Consider the following 21,397-nt stretch of genomic DNA (forward strand, 5'->3'; position numbering starts at 1 on the left):
GATGCAAAGGATCCATTATCCCTGTTAGTGGAAAGTAATTTAGAAAGATGAGACAACAATGATGGACAAAGTGATGGCATGACGAATATCAAGAGCAGGTAGATAAAACATGGTAGACATTGTAATATAGTGACCAGGGGCAACTGAATGGCACATACTTGCCTTTAGTACGGAAAAATCAGAATATTTGGCAATTAAATAGTAGTAGAATTGCAGAAGAGTAGGTCACATGTCAAGATTGGTGTTTGGTGTGTTGGTACTTGGCTTAGAAATATCTCGTTTCAGTCCAATAGTTGGCTAAGCCAATGTAATGAGTTTTCTCTCTCACTGTATCACTTTAAAACCACCTTTAGAACTGAACCTGAGCCGTTCGCTCCTCTCACCGCAGTACTGGATAGTGCTTGGGGGAACATTTGATCTCCAAGCTGTACAGGGTATGTGTTGACATAATTTCAATTGATGACACCAAAATAGAAGACCAATGGTCTGTTTCCTGTAGTCAGACCAAGGAGGTTTCCCTGAACAGCCACCACAAGCTGATTCATTTTAAATTTCTGCGGAGAATATACATTACCCCCGAGACAGTGCACAGGATTGTCCCAGATAGACCTCTCTGTTGCTTGAAATGGGGGTCCCTGCACGCTGACTTCGCACATCTCTCCTGGAACTGTGGTAAAATTAAGACCTTTTGGGCAGCAATTTTTCAAACACTAGTGGAAATGGTTGACTTGGAAATCACACACACTCCAGAGGTTGCATTACAGGGCTATGTGATTAAATTCCCAAAGGGAGTCCGGAAATTTATTGCCATGGGGTTACTTCTAGCCAAGAGAGATATTGCAATCAAATGGGCACGTCTGGAATTTTGAGCATAGGATTTCATTGGTTAGGGGCAATGTCTGGTTCAGGAGGCAAGGTCAGTGTATGTGGGTTGATAAGTTTGGAGCAGATTTTCTTTTGATTAATAAAGTGGAGCAGGGGGGGGTTAGAGAGCAGGAATTGGGTCATTGACTGCCCTGTAAGTGAAAGTGTGGTTTGACAGAGAAAATGTGACGTAAGAAGGCTGTGTATGCGGCTGTGTACGAGGAAGGAAGTTGCTCACCTAGGATCTCCTGCAGTAGTGGTGACCATGTACTTTAGAAGGATGTTACATTCTACTATGAACATATTCAGTGAAGTATAGGAGAACAAGGTTGAGTTAAACATGGCAATGGAAGATGAAGGTCGCACAAGGACTGCATGTTTTGCATGTAACTTCGCTCCAGTAACTCATGTAACTTGTAACTATGCTGTGAAACAATGTTCGTCCTCATGTAAAGCGCTCTGATACCTCCAGGTCTAGCCAGCGCTATATAAAACTTTTCAAATAAATAAATCGAATTTCTCTTTACAGATTTATCCCTATGAAATGCTAATGGTGACCAACAGAGGGCGCCTTAAACTCCCACCTGGAGTGGATAGAACAAGACTTGAGGTAAGGTGAGGGCTAGTAGGTCATAGGTGGGCATTGGTGGGCCAGGTCTTAGTCTTGAGTGTGCTAGGAAATGGCTACAAGTGCATTGCTGGGTAGGTCCTGGAAATGCTGATGGGATGGACCTAGGAAGCTTAACAGATGCCCCCAGGGGAATGGTCCTTAGGAGATATTCTTTGATTAGGAAGTGGATGGTCCTGGATGGCCCACAGATGGTACTATGAGTGATTTTAGATAGTCCAGGTTTGCCTTCTTAGGGCCTCATTTACAAGGCCCCTAGCTGCACTTTTGCGTGGCCATAGCGTCACTTATTTGACGCTCTGGTGGCGCAATGTGCTACAGCATATTTACAAGACCACACAAAGCCACATCATGTGGATTTTCATTGCCTTGTAAATATGTGCTCCTTTTCCGCAGAACACTGCGTGAAAGGGGTGTTTCATAAGTGTGCTGTGGGTGTTTCCATGCAACACCCATGGAATCTGAAGCATTTCCAGATTTACGGGGAATCGTAAATCTGGGAATGCGTCAGAATCCTATGCCTCCCCAGGGGAGGCGTATGAATGGTACAACAAGGAGAAATACTTTTATTTCTCCTTGTTTTTTCCTCTTTCTATGTGTGCTGAATTCTTTTTGCATTTGTCACCCTGGGGTGGACTGATATGCCTAGATGTGGGTCCCGTGCTCTCCATGCATCTGGAGTCAAGCTATCCTGGCTGATGAGGGTTGAAACCCCGAAACTGCTCCTAGGATGCTTGTTTCTTGTCCAGGGAGGACCTGTCCTTGCAGTTCGGGCTGGACAGTTCCCTTTGGGTGCAGGGTCAAGACTGATTTGCATATGGCTGGGCCCAAAATGGAAAGGCATGGTTAGCAAAAAACGATGGATTTAGGCCCAGATCTCTGTACTGGAGCGAATGTATGACATTGTTCTGCATTCTGTCAATCAATTTTCTTTTTGCATTTGTCACCCGAGGGGAACGGGTATGCCCAGATTTGGGTCCTGTGCTCTACAAGCCACTGAAGTCAAGCTATCCTGGCTGATATGGGGTGTAGCCCCGAAACCAGTCCTAGGATGATTGTTTCCAGTCCAGGGAGGACATGGCCTGGAAGTTCGGGCTGGACTGTTCCCATTGGGCGTAGGGTCAAGACTGATTTGCATATGGCTGGCCCCAAACTGGAAAGGCATGGTTAGCAAAAAAATGATGGATTTAGGCATAGATCTCTGTACTGTGGTGAATGTATGACATTGTTCTGCATTCTGTCAATCAATTGTTCTTTTTGCATTTGTCACCCTGAGTGGGACGGGTATGCGCAGACATGGGTCCTGTGTTCTACATGCCACTGGAGTCAAGCTACCCAGGCTTATGAGGGGTGAAGCTCCGAAACCGGTCCTAGGATGCTTTTATCCAGTCCAGGGAGGACCTGGCCTGGCAGTTCGGGCTGGACTGTTCCCATTGGAAACAGGGTCAAGATTGATTTGCATATGGCTGGGTCCAAACTGGAAAGGCATTGTAAGCAAAAAAACGATGGATTTAGGCCCAGATTTCTGTACAGGGGTGAATGTATGACATTGTTCTACATTCGGTCCCTCAATTGCTTTTTTTGCATTCATAACCCCGAGTGGGACAGGTATGCCCAGACGTGGGTCCCATGCACTCCATGCCACTGAATTCAAGCTATCCTGGCTGATGAGGGGTGAAACCCCGAAACTGGTCCTAGGATGCTTGTTTCCAGTCCAGGGAGGACCTGGCCTGGCAGTTCGGGCTGAACTGTTCCCATTGGACGCAGGGTCAAGACTGATTTGCATATGGCTGGGTCCAAATTGGAAAGGCATGATTAGCAAATAAAAATCGATGGATATAGGCCCAGATCTCTGCAACATGGCGCAAGGGTGTCTGCGTTAGCGCTCGGCTGCTGTTTGCGCACTGGCGCAGGGAAGAAAGACAGGAATGTGCTGTATCTTGTAGACACAGCACATTCCTGCCCATTTCTTTAGAAACACAACAGGCCTGCTGCCCTGCTGTGCATCAAAAATTTGAAAATGAAGCCCTTAGTGTTTTGTGTGTGCCACAGGATGGCCCTAGCTATGCATGGGATGGTGATGGTTGGATTTTCCTAGGTTTTCCAATAAATGGTCAATGAGATGATAGGAGATGTCCTAGGTAAACTGGTAGATAATCCTGGATTCAAATGTGTGCTGACCCTTGGTGAGTTGGACAGGTGGTCCTATGTCTGTCAACAGATGTTCCTGTGTGTGAGTGGGATTTATTTATGTATGCTGAGTGATGTTCTTAATTCCAGGTAATGGTCTTAAGCATGCCTGTGTGTTGGTCCATGGTGTGCAGAGGGAATGTGGTAATATTTGAACTGAGGGTAGGGAGATGGTGGTGGTCTAGTGTCCTTATGTATTTTGGGCAATACATAAAAGTAGGGTGTTATCGGGGTGTTGACTACTAGATAGGAAGCCTCATGGTCGGTGATCCACTTATTCTCTTTAGCCTCATCTACTTTCTTTGAGATTTCATTGATTAGACGTTTGGTAGGATCCAAGGATATTCTGCTGTACGAGTTGGTGTCACCCAATTGTCGTAGGCACTCATTTCTGTAGGTATCTTTGTCCAGGAGTACCACCGCTCCCCCTTTGTCAGCGGGTTTGATCACTAACTCAGAGTTGTTAGACAGATTTTGTAAAGCAATTTTCTCAGACCTGGTCATGTTCTGAAATTGTCTCGGACTGCTGTTAATGATTCCATCAAAGTCATGCAACACCGCTTTTTCAAATGCGAGGATGCGCGCTGGAGTCAAATGAGTCGGAGGATTAAAAGTTGACTTGGGACGTAGTCCTGTGTTGACAATGCCTGGAAGTTCCGCATCTTTATTTTTGAAAAAGGCATTTAGTCGGATCTTTCTGAAGAAGGCTGCTAATTCTTGCCGAGTTTGGAAAGCATCTTCCTTATTGCTTGGCACAAAACCAAGTCCTTTCTTCAGTACTCGTATCTCTACTTCGGTAGGTACATAGGAACTGAGATTCACTATCACTTGTTGGTGCCGCTCGTCGTCGCTGTCCCTGTTGTTGATGTCGTCGGAGTTGTTATTAAGGGCGAATTCCAGTTCACTCTGGTTTTCGATCCTCTTCTTCTGCCTCTTTGGTTGTTGTAACCAAACCCTAAAAAAGGCTGTGGTGGCATCATCTGATTGTAAGGAGGATCCGTATCCTCCTTACAATCAGATGATGCCACCAGGAGGATCCGTATCCTCCTTACAATCATACGTCGACGAGGAATGAATCGTCGACGAGGAATGAATCGTCGACGAGTGCGTCGCCGACGAGGACATCGTCGACGACCGCGTCGTCAACGAAAACATCGACGACGACGAAAATCTCGTCGCTTGAACCACCGACGACGGAGAACATGCCGTCGACGACGAAACCGTCGACGGCAGGGTCGTCTACGACCAGGGACAATGCGGAACCATGGCTGAAGTCCAAACTAGTGGAACCGTCGTCATGGACGCAGCCCCCGCCGACACCACCGCGCAAACTGCCAAAGAAGCTGATCACGCCGGAAACGACATCCCCAAGCAAAGTGCAGAGCCACTTACCTTCTGACTTTCTCCAGAGTGAGGAATCGGAAGAGGAAATTACGACTCAAGCTATGTCCATCTCCGACCTACACGTGAAATGCCAAAGCACTGATGAGGAACAAGAGGAGTTTACCTACCAGGAACACTCTTTCCAGGTGCATATACAGACGGAAGTGACCCCAATGGTGTGCCTTCCTGTGTCCATCGTGGATGACCTTAAACTTCTCATCCAGGACTACAAGCAGCGTTTCCCGGAGGCACGGGCTGCTGAGGATAGGGGCCCAACGCCGGCTACATCTGCTCCACCGGCAGCCCCACGACAGACGCGACCACCTCCGCAGGCCTCCAATGAGGCAGTCGCACCTCAAGTAGTGGAATCCTCAGAGGAGGAAGCTGAGGAGATGGAAGAAGGCGAAGTCCCTGAGGATCGCACGGATCAGGACGACGACGACGAGTATGTCGCGCCCTCCCCAGCTTGACCCCAACCGCGCCAGTCGGATTCTCCGCCAGTGGACATTGGTGGGTTCCATAAGTTAGTGGAACGGGCAGCAAAGCGTTTCCACATGGACATGGAATCAACGAAAACGGAATGTTTCTTATATGATTTTAAAGAACAAACAAAAAAGGTCACTAAAGCAATTCCGATTATAGACTTTCTCTGGGACCAGGGAGAGAAACTGATGGCTACGCCGGCCTCCATACCGGCGGTGATTCCACAGCTAGACAAGAAATACAAAGCTCCCACCAAGGCGGCAGTTTGTTTCCATGGGCACCCGAAACCAGATTCAGTGGTGACCCAGGCGGCTCAGAAGAATTCCCGCAACCCTTCCTCTCCCTTGTCAGCACCACCGGACAAAGAGGGAAGGAAGTTGGATACCATCGGGAAATGGTTTACCACTACGTCAGCCATGACTATCAAAGTCGCCAACTCTATAGCTCTGTTGGGACGTTATAATCGCCAACTGTGGGAAGACATAGTCCCTTATTTGGAGGAGCTACCTGATACTATGCAAGAAGAGGTCAAGGCACTGCTCTCAGAAGGTCAAGCCTCGGCAGCGGAAATCATAGATTGTGCCATTGATGGAGCCATGACTGGCTTTCGCCAATTAGCTGGAGCTGCAGTCCTGCGGCGCCAGGGCTGGCTTAAGGCTACTTCATTTAGACAAGAAATACAAACGAAGGTGCACGACATACCCTTTGACGGCCAACATCTTTTCGGAGCCACAATTGATGAAGCGCTCCAGAACATCAAAAAGGACACCGATACGGCTAGAGCGCTGGGTACGCTGCAGGCTAGAAACCAGTCCTTTCGGGGCAACAGGTCCAGAGGTCAACCCTTCTACAGGGGGTCATTCCAGAATAGATCCTCATATTCATACCAAAACAAATCGCAGTACCCGCAGAAGCAACAGCAGAGTCGCCAATCTTCGTATGGCAGATCGAACTTCCGTGGAAGGAACCAGAGGAGGGGCACTGGCGGACGCCAGTGACCAATTGCTCCAGCCAGTCCCGCCACAATCTCCCTCATTCAAAATTGGAGGAAAGTTGACCCATTTCCTACACAATTGGCATCTCATACCGACAGATCGGTGGGTACTACAACTAATAAGATTCGGCCATTCCCTGGAATTCATCACCATCCCACCTCCAACACCGCCACGCAAACTGCCACACAAACACCTGCGGCCTTTGCTCCTGGAAATATCTGCGATGTTGACGAAGGGAGCGATCGAGATGGTCCCCTCGTCTCAAAGAGGACAGGGATTCTATTCCCGCTTCTTTCTTATTCGCAAAAAGGGGAAAAAGTGGAGGCCCATACTGGACCTCAGAGCCCTCAACTCTTTCCTAAAGAGTCAGTCGTTCAGGATGGTGACGATCCAAGAAATACTAGGCATCCTCGAAAGAGGAGACTTCATGACATCCCTAGATCTCCAGGATGCCTACTACCACATCCCAATTCTCAAAGGGCACAGAAAATTCCTAAGATTCGAGGTGGCAGGACGCCACTACCAATTCAAAGTGCTGCCGTTCGGCCTCAAATCCGCGCCGCGGATTTTCACGAAGTGCCTTTCTCCTGTGGCAGCCTTCCTACGTCAAATGGGTCACCAGGCCTTCCCTTACCTCGACGACTGGCTGGTGAAAGCTCCCTCAGCGACAGGCGCGACCTCATCCTCAAACGCCTGCACCAATCTCTTTCTGCACTTAGGATTAACTCTCAACCTCGAGAAATCCTGCATGACCCCGACCAGATGCATCTCCTTCCTGGGGGCGACCTTGAACACAGAATGCGTAAAAGCATTTCCTTCAAAGGAACGGAAACACAAGATCGTATCTCTGGCCACGGCCATGGCTTCGAGAAAGACCATAAAAGTTCGAACTTTCAAATCACTACTGGGCATGATGTCGTCCTGTATCCTCCTCATCCCACACTGCCGCCTCAGGATGCGCCCATTGCAAGAAGCCCTCTCCTGCCAATGGACTCAAAGTACAGGCTCTTTCGACGACACGGTGAGAATGACACCACAGATGTCCAAGACCCTGCAATGGTGGATGAATCACAGGAATCTGTCGACAGGACTACCCTTCCTCCTCCCAGCAGCACCTATGGTGATCACCACGGATGCATCCCTGGAAGGTTGGGGAGCGGTCCTCCAGGACCTCCAAGTCAGCGGCAAATGGTCGGAGCAGGAGAAGAAATTCCACATAAACCTTCTAGAACTGCGAGCGGTCTTCCTGGCACTGAAGGCCTTTTTGCCACGTATCCAGAACTCCCAGGTGCTCGTCAGGACGGACAACACCACGACGATGCACTACCTGAACAAGCAGGGAGGGACGCGTTCGCTCACTCTATCTCGCGAATCGCAAGGAATCTGGAACTGGCTCGTGCTCCAAGGGATCACGCTCAAAGCGGAATATGTCCCGGGCAAGGACAATACCATTGCAGACGCTCTCAGCAGACGGACGTCTCTCACTCACGAATGGGAGCTCAACCAAGGTACACTGGACCAGGTGTTCTCAGAATGGGGAATCCCAAGGATCGACCTCTTTGCCACCAGGGAGAACGCCAAATGCCCAAACTACGCAAGTTGGCGTTCCCAACAAAGGTCACTCGGATAATGCCCTTTACATCAGTTGGTTCGGCGTCTTTGCGTACGCTTTTCCCCCCTTCCCGATGATTCCCAGGGTCCTCAGGAAGATGAAGGCAGAACCTTGTACCCTGATCCTCATTGCCCCGTTCTGGCCGAGGCAGCACTGGTTCTCGGACCTTCATCGCCTCTCCATCAGACCTCCGATTCGTCTGCAACAGCACCCGAACCTGCTAACTATGTCCAACGGACAGATCCAACACCCGAACCTACCATCGCTCAGATTATCAGCCTGGCTCCTGAGCACAGAGAATTCTGTCATCTAGACATCCCACAGGACTGAAGGGAGGTCCTAGCGAAAGCACGAGCGGACAGTACCAACAAAACGTACTCCCTCAAATGGAAGCGGTTTTGCTTATGGTGCGTGGATCACAACTTGTCACCTCTCCGGATCACCCCTGTACAGATCTTGCCATACCTTCTACACTTGGCGGAGTCCGGGTTGGCACATGCATCTATAAAGGTTCATTTGGCTTCGATTTCACGATACACTAGGTCCTCGACGGCCCCTTCGCTTTGGTCCAGCAGGCTTATTAAACAGTTCCTCAAAGGCCTCTATAGATCGTACCCGAGACCTAGAAGGATTCCACCTACATGGCATCTAAATTTGGTCCTCGCCCAACTTATGAGGCATCCTTTTGAGCCCATTCATCGAGCGCCCATCAAGTACATCTCATGGAAGGTGGCTCTTCTGCTCGCTCTAACATCTGCCAGGAGAGTCAGAGAGTTACAAGCTCTATCCATTCAGGAACCATTTCTGCAATTTAAACAGGACAGAGTGGTGCTGAGGATGAACCCCAAGTTCATACCGAAAGTGCCTTCAGACTTTCACCTTAATGAGCCGGTGGTTCTACGTTCCTTCTTTGCAAACCCTACCACTGCAGCAGAAAGAACATTACACTCCTTAGACCTCAAAAGGTGTATAAAGTTTTACTTGGACAAGACGAAAGACTTCAGGAAGTCTTCACAACTTTTTGTGGCCTACAGTAGACCAAGGCTTGGTCTACCTCTAACGAAACAGAGTATATCTAGGTGGATCTCTTCAGCGATAGCATTCTGCCATGACAAGGCCGGCCGGCCGTTGAATGCCACGGTTCATGCACATTCCACAAGAGCAATGTCCACATCAGCAGCGCTGTTCGCTGGAGTGCCGATTCTGGACATATGCAGAGCAGCGACGTGGAAGTCACCGCATACGTTCGCCAGGCACTACTGCCTGGATGTTGAGCTTCTGCAGGACGCAGCAGTGGGTCAGGCGGTGCTTCGACATCTATTCCAGTGAGGTGAGCCTTCCTACATCCCGCCATCCTGGTATGCACATCTCTTCTATTTGGTTATGTTGATGTATCCTAATGCTTACAGTCGCATGATACTAAGTGTATTATATAACTGATTATATGGCATCATTGCTTCGAAGATGTGCATAGTGTATTGCTAACTACTCTGATTCAGGCATGTGAATCTATGAAAGACACCCCTAATACTGGATAAGAAATGCGTTACTTACCTGTAACAGCAGTTATCCAGTATTGGTGTCTTTCATAGATTCACATGCAACCCTCCCGCCTCCCCTGGAAGGTCTCACTTTCTCTCTACCTGCATTACGCCTACCTAGCTTGGTGCGTACGAAAATCTGAGAGACTGAGGCTCCTGCAGGGAAGGTTCTAGAGGGAGGTGATAGCTGATTGGCTGGCTCTAAGAGTTTGGTCCTTTTTGCATAAGGACAAGGATAGGCTACTAAGGTGAGGCCCTTAGGCCTATTTTTCTTTATGTATGTCTATAGGACATTACTTTTCTATATACCGGAGGCTCCCGTCTCGACGACGGGGAATGATTCAGGCATGTGAATCTATGAAAGACACCAATACTGGATAACTGCTGTTACAGGTAAGTAACGCATTTCTTGCAGATACCTGGGTATGACCTGACTAAAAAGACAAGCAGGAATACCGGTTCTGTATAAATTTCCTTTATTATATGAAATTTTCTTCACATTGAACATTGCAGCAGCATTATCACGTATATAATCTGGTCCTGAAGAAAGCCATTGATACACGGATAGTGATCTGGAGGCTGAAACATGTTGACCATTGAGTGACAGTGGTTTTAAATCCATACCACTGTGCTGTTTTCTTTCTTTTAATCCTGTCAGGCACAACACACTAATAAAGTATTGATCTGTGATTGGACCTAGGCAGTTTTAATAACCATTACTTACCTTTTTCTCACAGCGCTGCACACCTCACTACACCCCACAGCTCACATTTGGGATTACCATCCTAGCCTCCATCGTTGAAAACATCTCTGAGCTCCTTCCTTAAATCCTTCAGAAGTAGTAGCTCCCAATGTTGACTAGGGTTTCAACATTGGTAAGGAGGACCCCAATGATGAAGCATGTCACCTTCGGGTGAGTGAGGGATCTTATCCTTAAGGGATGCCTTGCCCTTCCCTTTTCCTTTAAACTAATTTGTGGTAGTTTGAGAGACACACTTTACTTTGCTTTTTTGACACTTTTCACAGACTATAGGTACACACTGTGTTGATCTAGTCCTTAAGGCATCAATTAGATTCATTTTTTAAAGTGTCGAGATCTCGCAGCAACTAATTGGTCTTCTTCAAACTATGTACTTCTGGATTGTAAACTGCATCAATGAACCTGATATTATACTAGACATTGACTCAGGAGTACTTAGATCATTAATGCTTTAGTTAATAGGAATTTTAAAGTCCACCTGAAGTGAAATCACCAAGAATATGCCCCACCTTCAAAATATTTCAGAAATCTGGAAAGTCAACTAACTTTAAAAAATATTGAATATCTAAAAATAATCCAGGAAATGAATTGAAAAATTATGATAGGCCAAATACGTATATAGCCCAAAAAGTACATGAAGAATACTTAACACTTTGGATTAGTAAAGGCTTACCCAAAACAATATTTTAAAATCACAAACTATGAACCCAAAATACAGACTACTGTACAAGAGCAATTTAAATAATGACTCTAAATACCCATAACGGTAAAAGAGGAACATAAGTTCATCACAAAAATGACAAAAAATGACCACTTTAAAGTGAACATCAGAACATCCGAACAATATATCCAACACAGTCAAGACCATAATTTTGTGTCGGTTGGAATGGTAAACCCGCTGGAGATACAGACCCACCTGATTTTGAGTTTTAGCGGGTAATGGAACCCATGTGATGAAACCAATATGTTTCCCTGCACATTTTCCTACAGCTGTAAGCAGAAGTAGCGGTGGGGTCGATTAAGGGGGGATTTCAAGGGACGATGCAGAGGGGAAATAAAATAAATCCTTAATTTTCCCTGAGCATCATCCCTCGAAATCCCCCCTTACCCGGCCCCACCGCTGTTACCTGCACGGACTGCGGCTGTTTGGACAGCCGGACCTAGAATCAGAACCACATGCAATATTGTACCCAATAATTCCAAGTCCAGCATGTTACTCTGCATACCAAACCAGAAACCTCAGACAGGCTGGTAACCGGAAAGGAGAGACCTGTTGAAATATGTATTTCCGACACTGGCTTTCCCAGCCTACTCGAAATGGGGCTTGGAATACTACTTAACATCTGGTAATTCTCAACCCTATTACTATTGATATACACCTTCTTGAAAACACGGAGATTTACAATGTACTTACTTTCTGAGCATAACTGAATTATAACAAAACGTTGAATTAAAAAACCCATGCCACAAGTTCATAGTTTTACATTTTCTAAATGGGATTTGATTAAAATAAAATATCTAAAATTCTAATATTCTTACTTGTGAAGCTAAATTAAAGGAGGAGCAAGGTTTCATAGAGACAGTACATTAAGCTAGAAAGCAGCGGTTAAGCACTTTGTAGTTAAAGCATTTACTTTAATGAGAACATTAACCATCCATTAACATAGAAAGTTTTGTGGAGTTCAAATTGCTGTTTGTGGGAACAGCTTATTAGTCATAAAACTTACGATCTGATGAATCATTCTTTTATATAAGATAATAAAATATTCAGTTTTGCATTTGTAGTGCCTGTTGCATTAACCACGGAACCGAGCTAAAATAATCTTTAAAACACCCTTGCTCCATTAAGTAGTGTGAAAGCGCAGTGCGTGTGCCCTAACTTTAACTAATGCAAAGAGATAAAAGACATGTTTCCCTCCTGACAGTGGGACTGATTTAATATACACAGGTTTGCCAGTGAAGTTTACGTATTAAGGTTTGGACATATTTTGCAGAGCTTATTAAATATAAAAAATGGGGAGTAACCCAAAGTAGTGGTAAAAAAACATAAAACTAATGGCTCCAATGGGAGTCTACCGCTGACGTTGCCAAAAGGCAAATGCCATGGCTTCTGAATACCAAAAATACCCTAGTCTTGATTCCACCCCTTGTCTCTTTCTTCCAGCACCTTACAGTCCATCTTTCCATCTCTCACTCTTGTAGGTTCTGTTTCATCCCTTCTTTTCCCTTTTGTCACAATATCCTATCTTTCTCTTGCTCCTTTTTTCCAGGCGTGGCTCCTCCACTAGGGCGGAGGAGCGTCGCCCCACTGGTTTCTTGCAGTGCGAGAAGCAGAAATATAAAATGGTATAACTACCATTTTATGTTTCTGCTTCTCACACTGCGAGAAAGCAGAAGTGTTTGGTTGGGGGCGGGTGGTTGGGCGGGTCTGCTCTATGGCATGGGAGGAGTGGCTTGCCCACTGCTGAGGGTGCTGGCTCTTTGGTCAGCACACTGGGGCTGACCAAACCAGTCATACGCACTCTGCCCCAGCCTACATGGAGAAAATGGCTTCCCCATAGGTGCCTGGCTGGTCGGCGTCCTGACCAATCATAACGCTGCCATTGCAATGTTGTGATTGGCTTAGAGGAGGGGAGGGAGGCTGCCTGCTTCCTATTCCTGCTGGGGACAGGACAGCAGGAGAGCAGTTCAGGCGCGGAGACGATGTGGGACCCGAGAAGGTAAGTTTATTTTATTTGTAAATTACCCCCATGCGAACCCCTAGGGAATCCTCACATCACCCTCCCACCCCTCCACCCACGAGTCATGACGCTGTGACTGCTTCTTTCTCTCTCTTTTGCTTTTCTCTGTCTAACCCTGGGTCAAAGCCTGACCTGATGATGAAAAAAAATTCACGTTCTCCACAAATTAATGTGGGCACCCTTGGAAGTCACTCGCACAGGTTAAGGGAGCTCTTTCAGTCACCCAGAGCAGAGCACTCACCAGATGGCAGGCACTGACTGCTATGGAGATTGAATTTGTCAATCGCACAGAACTGCTAATATCTCTGTCTCTCATGCCTCAAATTATTTCTCAGACGATCTCCTCACGAGGGCTCAAGAGGGTCTGCAGAGCACCACTGCAGGGCAGGGGCAAATCCAATATGTGCCCCCCACATGCAGTGGACCTAATGGACTCAAAATCCCTGGTGAGCGGTGGTAGCTCCTATGGAACATCAACCTTTTCCTGCCTGTGAAGGCTTCTTATAACTTTGAAGTTGCTGTTGCAGCTGTTGACCAAAGAGGGCAGTGCAGGATAATTTGTTTTTTAACTGCTACATTTAAACTGATAATGCTCAATTGATTTCCAGGTTCACCACGTTAGGTCGGCCGTTGGCCTAGGCTCTGGGTACTCGCAAGCATTTCCCAGGCGCTTCAGACTATGGTCTGTTGTGTGTCCAGAGGGCCACATTAATGGTAGAACGGTGGTAGTGGGGCTTTGTGTGTGTGTGTGGGGGGGGGGGAGGGGGGTTAAGGTGGGCGTAGGGGAAGCAAATCACATACATGGTATGGTCAATGAGTCATGGAGGTATTCTGAGTTTTTTTTCCATATTGCTCGCTAAATTAAGCCCCTTGTCTATAGAAGAGTCATAGATTTTACAATACTGTGTATCTGAATTGCTATATCTCTACCGCAAGCCTTTCTGATTGCTATCTCTTCCTTGGTGGAGGCAAGTGTTCAAAGGAAGTAACTTGATTATTGAAATGAATTGAAATAGAATTGCACAACGTGGAACTAGAAACCTAGCATCAAGTTCAGCCTTCCCACTTGACCCAATTGTTTGATCCTAGGCAATTGCCTGATTACACTTTGCCTTCTTTTTCTTCATTATGACATTTTTGAGCACCTTGAAATATAGGAGTTCAGGACATTTGTTGTACAAACCTCTTGTGTTTGATTTAATATTGTATGAAGTTCTCCATGCTAGTATAACAACCCTGGCAACCCAGAGGGATCCAAATTGCAACTGATTTGCCTCTAAGTTCACTATTGGCATTGTTTTTTTTTTTTTTTATATTTTTTTATTTAACAGTAAGACAAGATTAGGCAATACAAACATCAGGTGTTTCGCGATGAAATACAGAATAAGGGCCAGGCGGGGGGAAATAAACAAACAATAATCACTGTAGGAAGTAAAGGGCCCATCACGGGTACACACAACAGAAGCAGGAAATAAGCAATCTGTGAATCAAGCAAAGCAATCCCACCCACACGACCCATCCATAATGTCACAGGATAAAGAAGTCAGCAAAACACCCGAACAATAGAGGATCCGTGAAAGATTAACAGCCCATCTCTTGTAAAAGAAAAAGGGAAAAGAAAAGGGGCCATAGAACATAAAAAAGGCAAAATAAGAAACCCCACCCCTAACCCCCCACCCTGCACCCCTGCAATGGCTACGGCCTAACCCCACTAACAGCGTGCCTGTCGCCCCAGAACTACCCTAAAGGAAGGGAAAAGAAAAGCAGAGGAGGAGAAAGCAAACATACTCCCGGTCTCCCGTACCCCCCGCCAACAGCGACCACCCGGATACATGATAAAATCAATATTAGCAAGTATACAAACCGGTAAAGGGAGGATAAACAACAGCCACCCAATTCCCATCACAATACAGGTACAACCCCGGCATTACGAAAAGCTCTTATATCGGAACCCAGCGATAAAGTTCAGCCCTGGCCAGTACGGTCCGTCAGAAGAGTCTTTGGCATTCGAGCCGCCATTTTGTTGGAAAAGGCAAAGCGTCCACAAAAGTTCTGTTCAGCACAAGAGGATCGAAGACAGGATAAAAGTTCACGGCTCGAACTAGGAAAGGTGTCCAAAGACAGCGAATATCCAAAACCATCAACAAGGAACTCGTAGCCACATGGAAGACCGTCTATAGATGTGTTAGGTGGCAGCAGGGTCGGGCAAAAGACGTTAGCGAGAAGCACGGGCTGGCTAGCCGGTACTAGGGGACCGTCAGGATTCATAAATTCCGGGGTATGCACAGGGACCTCGACCTCTGAGACACAATGCACCGCTGGTACCATCTCCAGCTGGAAACCAAACGAGGCGTCGTCCTCAGGTTCCAGGATACCGTCCACTTTCACCATCAGTGTCTGGAACACAGCGACCGTGTGCGAATGGAGCGCCCCAATGGCGGCCACAACGGCCCGTAGAGATGGCGCGCCCTCCGTCCGCTCCATCCCCTCTCAGTAGGAGACAGAGCCGGACTCGAACCCCGGAGGCCGGCTGCTCCGGAGTCACAGGCCACGCAAATCCGATCACAAATAACGGGCGCTCCTCGTCGTACAGAACACACCGTTGCCGCCAGAGAGGACCCCAGCCCGTCGACCCCGAGGGGGCAACAAGGTCTCCGGGCACCGGGCCCCCACCACAGCAGTCGGCGTGGCACGATGGCGTGTCCCGGGCGTGGATCGTTCAAAGGATCGTCAGGAAAATCAACAATTCAGGCACTCTTCGGGAGACCGGGCTCAGTCCAGGTCTCACGGCCGATGTTGTTCAACTCTGACTCGGGTAGTCCAGAAATCGAGGCCCCGGCTTCCACACGGTGGTAGGCCGAGAAATGAAACACGGCGTATCTTCGTCAGCCGATAAGATAGAAATCTCGGGATTGTATCTTTGGAAGCTGTAGACCTTCATAAACAAGAAAATCAGGTGTAAGGTCAGGATGAAAGACAGGATAATCGAGCTGCTGGCGGAGGTCGGTGGAGCCGGGAGCTTATGCGGCCATCTTGATTCGTAGCGTAGCTCCTCCTCCACTATTGGCATTGTTGTCGGAGTGTGAGGAGGCATGAATATTTCTACACTCATTTTTTAAAACGATCAGTTTTAAATAAAATATCTATGAATGCTCATATCTATTTTGATGTACTAAGGTGTAATGTTTCTTCAGCATGTTAATTAAATACCTTTTTGAATTTTGAAGAGACTCATTTTTTTTACATGTTTATTGCAAGATATATTGAAAAATTAAGGTGTTCCTCAATTAATTTTGCGGGACACTTTAATTACTCATTTTCTTTGAATTCAGTTAGCAAGTAAATAAATGTTTTCCCGTTTATTTTATATATTTTTGAATGTTTAGTGCTTTCTGAATTAAACAGCAGCTCTGTGTAGTCATTCAGCTGTGAAGGTCAGGAGGGCCGCTTGCAGTCCCCCGGCCTATTCTTTGAGTACCATAGCTTAGACCTTTTGATTTTGCTAAACTTATATGTATTTTATACTTACTTATAGGTCAACTCACTTCATCCATCGGCTGGCCTGTTGCAATGTCTTTCACATTCTAGTTCTGCCCGCTACAGCATACAGCATTCTGCAGTGAGTTAGCCCATTTAAGTCATTGGCTTACATCACTGTCATAGTTGGCATTCTATCCTTTCACAAGAGCCAGGGACTACTTTGGCAATGTTTGCTTTTGAGACCAAAAATACTTTTGCTTTTAGCCGTGCACAACAAAACATTGACAAAGCCAAAAGGCTGGCACCTAACACCATACACACTAGCATTGCCAGTGCTTGTTTAAATAGTTCTATATTATAAATCCCATCTGTGTGATCTGTGCCAATGTTTTCAACTCTGAAGTAAGGCTTAGATCTTTTCACCATGCCATCAATTGAAACTTCAGCATGTACCAAAACTGGGATGTAAGTATCTTGCCAGTACTAGGGGCTAGCAACATGGGACATGAATGAATATGATCGGAATTCTTACTAATAAAAAAAAATCTTAACATATTAACCCAGTTTGGACTTTACAAATATGTTTAAGAATTAGGTTTATTAGTAGCTGAGGTCATACATCCTGTCCATGTTTGCAAACTAGTGCCCTTTGAGATCTGATAGAGCAAGTTAAAAACATATGAAACCCTTTCCTATAAGCCTGATTCTTCTTCTTTTATTCTTAAGGATTAACTTCTATGTAACATGACACAATCTCCTCAATTTTCCTTCGGAAATACTACAAACCAAATTCTAGTCATACTTCTTGTATAGGTCTTACAAGCAAATGTCATTTTTGTCAATATTTATACCTTCTTCATGTGTTCCTTTCAATCGTATTGGACGTCTGACGCCACCCATAAGGATAATGTTACTTACCCAGTAAGCATCTGTTCTTGGCATGTAGAGCTATACATTGCCATGCTTTGCATACTCCTGGCATCTAGTGTTGGGCCCTGATGTCTGCAAGTTGTTTTTCTTTGAAGAAGTCTTTCCAGTCACAAGGTGGTTGACTCCTCCTTTCGGTGATAGTGTGCATGGGCATCTACTCCATTGTTAGATGGTTTTCCTGCAGAGGCTGAGAATGGAGTTGGTAAGTGTAGAATAGAGATGCCCATGCGTATGTACGTAAAGTAAGAAAACTGCAACAGGTATAGGTACCCGGGGAGTCGGGTGGGCGCATGTGAATCTACAGCTCTACATGCCAAGAACAGATTCTTACTGGGTTAGTAACATTATCCAGTATTGGGGTATCTTTCATAGATTCACATGCTTGAATCATTCCCTGTTGTCGAAGTGGGAGTCTGGGACTCCCACGACGATGACAGGGAATGATTCAAGCATGTGTATCTATGAAAGATGCCAATACTGGATAACTGCAGTTACAGGTAAGTAACATATTTCTTATCCAGTGTGGAAATCCCCATTCCTGAAAGTAGGGGAGAAGAATCTGGGGATGAAGTTCCCACTCGTGGATTTGCTGTCTCCGTCTCCTGAGAAGGTCTGCAATCTGATTGTTTACTCCTGGAAGATGTTCTGCCAGGAGATACATTTTGTGGTGCATAGCCTATTTCCAAATGGCTTGTGCTAGGCGTGACAGTTGGAGAGAGTGTGTCCCACCCTGTTTCTGTATATAGTACATAGCTGTCATGTTGTCTGTGCTGACTAGGACAGCTTTGAGTCAAGTCAAGTCATTATACTTTTATTCGACACATGTATCATAAAAAGTACAAACATATAATACACACAATTATAAAAAAAACAGTTCATTATTTACAAAAATACATATAAAAATTATGTGGAAGAATTGACTTGATGAACATTTTTTAAAATCTTAGTCCTGATAATCCATGCACAAGATAAAAACTTAGCAACTCCACAAATAATAACCATGGAAGTGGTGTTGGAAATAAGAATGCGTAAGGCTGATTTGTAATCTCTAACACCAAGATTCTTTAGTGCTGGTTTTAACCATTTCTTCCTAGGTAGAATGTATGCCTTACAGGCAAAGAAAAAGTGGCCCAATGATTCTTCGGGATTTGCACACCCTGGACATTTTATATCCTCTTCCCTCTTATTGTTCCATCTAGATGTAAAAGTTTTGAGGGGCAATATTCCATGCCTAAATTTAAGATATAAGGTCCTTTCCCGAGGAATTTGAATAAAATCCAGGAACAACTCCAGTTTTAAGGTGCATTTATGGGTCAAAAATGTCTCGGTCAAATGGCCCCAATTTGGGTTTTGTAGTGCCCTGGCCTCTATCCAATCCCAATATAATTTTTTCACCACTTGTTTTGGTGGAGGTGATTGGGATACCCAAGCGTCTCTTAAACCCACATTTGCTACAAGGTGTTTTAGAGCATTTAGCCACTTAATTTTGCCTGAAGTATTTAATTTTAGCATTTCATCTAAAACCAAGGCATAGTTAGCTAACTCTGGGGTCCTCCTCAAACGGACCCAATATAAAAGAGGACGGAGCTGGAGGATATCCCGAATAGATTTTCTACCTAGGTCTAAAAATAGCGGTTTAAGTGGTGTGGAGGAAGGAAGTGATACCAGGTCCCTCATAAACTTATTCTCTGATCGGACGTGGTCGTTGGTATTCTCATTGCCCCACAGTTCCGAGCCATATACAGCAGAGGCAATAGCCTTACCCTCATAAACAGATAGGGCAGGGGAAACTGACAGCTTTGAGTATTAGGTGAGTTTGAAAAGCTCTGAGCACTAGAAACACTGCTAGTAGCTCTAGATGATTTATATGGAGACTTTTGTACTTTAGACTCCATAATCATTGGATTGTTTGACTTTGTAGGTGAGCGTCCCAACCAGTGAGCGATGCGTCTGCTGTTAGTACTGTCTGTGGAACAGTGTCGAGAAAGGGCAGCCCGTTGGATACATTTTGTGGGTTCCACATCTGCAGAGAGCAATGGATGCAGCCATCTACCAACACTAGATCAATCAACTGACTTGCTAAGCATTCTTGAAGGGGACACATGTGAAATCCTGCATGGGGAACAATTATGACGCAAGACGCCATCATCCCTAGCAGTTGCATGAATACTCTTGCTGGTAATGATAGGTTGGGCTGAAACTGATTGAAAATGGACTGAATACTGTGAATGCTGGCTGTATTGGGAGAGGCTAAAGCTTTTCAGCATCTATTGTGGCTCCCAGATAGGTTTATGTGTTGGAAGGCTGTAGATGAGACTTTGAAGCATTCACTGTAAATCCTAGTTGGTGAAGTAAGTGAATAGTGTTTTGAGTGTGTTGGAGACACATTTGGTAAGTGCTGGCTTTGATGAGCCAGTCGTCCAGGTATGGGAAGACGTGGATGTGCTGTCTTCTCAGATGGGCTGCGAATACTGCCAGGCATTTGTTAAATAACCTGGGAGTAGTGGTGACTCCAAACTGTAGTACTTTGAATTGGTAATGATGACCCGTTGCCATGAATCTGAGGTATTTGCGATGAGCAGGATGAATTAGAATGTGGAAATATGCATCCTTTAAGTCTAGAGTAGACATAAAGTTGCCCTGCTGTAGAAGTGGGAGCACTTGTTGAAGTGTCACCATGTGGAAATGCTCTCATAGGATGTAGAGGTTTAGATCTCTGAGGTCTAGAATAGGTCTAAAGGAGCTGTTCTTTTTGTGAAATAGAAAAAAGAGGGAGTACACGCCTGACCCTTGATATTGTAATGGTACGGGCTCTATGGCACATTTGGACAAGAGAGATTGGACTTCTTGTTGGATAATTCATAACTCCCATTTGTCTTTGGTAATAGATTGCCAAATGGGGAGGAATTGTAGAAGACATCCCCCGACAGGTGTTAAATGATTGGGGTCGAAGTGTAGGCAAGTCACTGATTGTTGGGGGAGTAGGAACTATGTGGTGTGGAACCTTTGCCCTGACTTTTGCCGTTGCTACCTCTGTATCTTCCTCTAAAGGAGCCTCTTGTAGAGGAAGATTGATTGTTGCCTTTGCATGAGGCGGCAGTATTATCTGAGGACATGGTTTTCGACCCTCCACGGTAGAAGGAACGACGAAAGGAACCACGATTAGAAGGAGACTGCAGAGCTCCCATAGACTTGGCCACTTCTGCATCTATTTTCATTTTTTCCAATGACTAATCTACTTTGGGCCAAAGAGATGTTCCTTGTCAAATGGAGTATTTAAAATAGACGGCTGGACTTCAGGTTTGAAACCAGAAATCCTCAACCATGCATGCCTCCTTAATAACACACTAGTGTTGATCTCTATAGCTGCGGTGTCTGCAGCATCTAAAGTGCATCTAATTGCCGAATTGGAGATGAGCTTCCCTTTCTGGACTAAATATTGAGCTTTCGCTTTGTGCTCATCTGGGAGATATTGTAGCAATTGCTCCATTTCGTCCCAGTGTGCCCTATCATACCTAGTTAGTAGGGCTGGGTGTTGGCAGTGCACCAATGAATTGCTGCTTGGATGGCTACTCTTTTACCAGAGACGTCTAACAGTTTTGACTCTTTGTCTGGAGGGGAGCATCCCCTGTAGTTTGTGAATTGGCCCATTTATGGGCATTAGAGACAACCAAAGAATCTAGTGGTAACTGTCCTTTAATAAAGACTGGATTAGAAGGAGCAGGCTTATATTTTTTGTCTATTCTGGGGGTGAGAATACGAGCATGCACAGGGTCTTTAAAAATATAAT

General features: G+C 45.7%; 1 protein-coding gene across 1 annotated transcript in view; it reads left to right on the forward strand.

Moving 5' to 3' along the window:
• The window catches only part of DMTN (dematin actin binding protein), a 229,450-nt gene that overhangs the window by 190,728 nt on the left and 17,325 nt on the right, over window positions 1-21,397 (forward strand). The window contains exon 16 of the mRNA XM_078666358.1: window positions 1,394-1,474. Within this exon, the coding sequence (XP_078522484.1) occupies window positions 1,394-1,474 (81 nt within the window). The remainder of the gene's footprint in view (window positions 1-1,393; window positions 1,475-21,397) is intronic.

The sequence above is a fragment of the Lissotriton helveticus genome, chromosome 11 (assembly GCF_964261635.1).
Source record: "Lissotriton helveticus chromosome 11, aLisHel1.1, whole genome shotgun sequence".
NCBI lineage: Eukaryota > Metazoa > Chordata > Amphibia > Caudata > Salamandridae > Lissotriton > Lissotriton helveticus.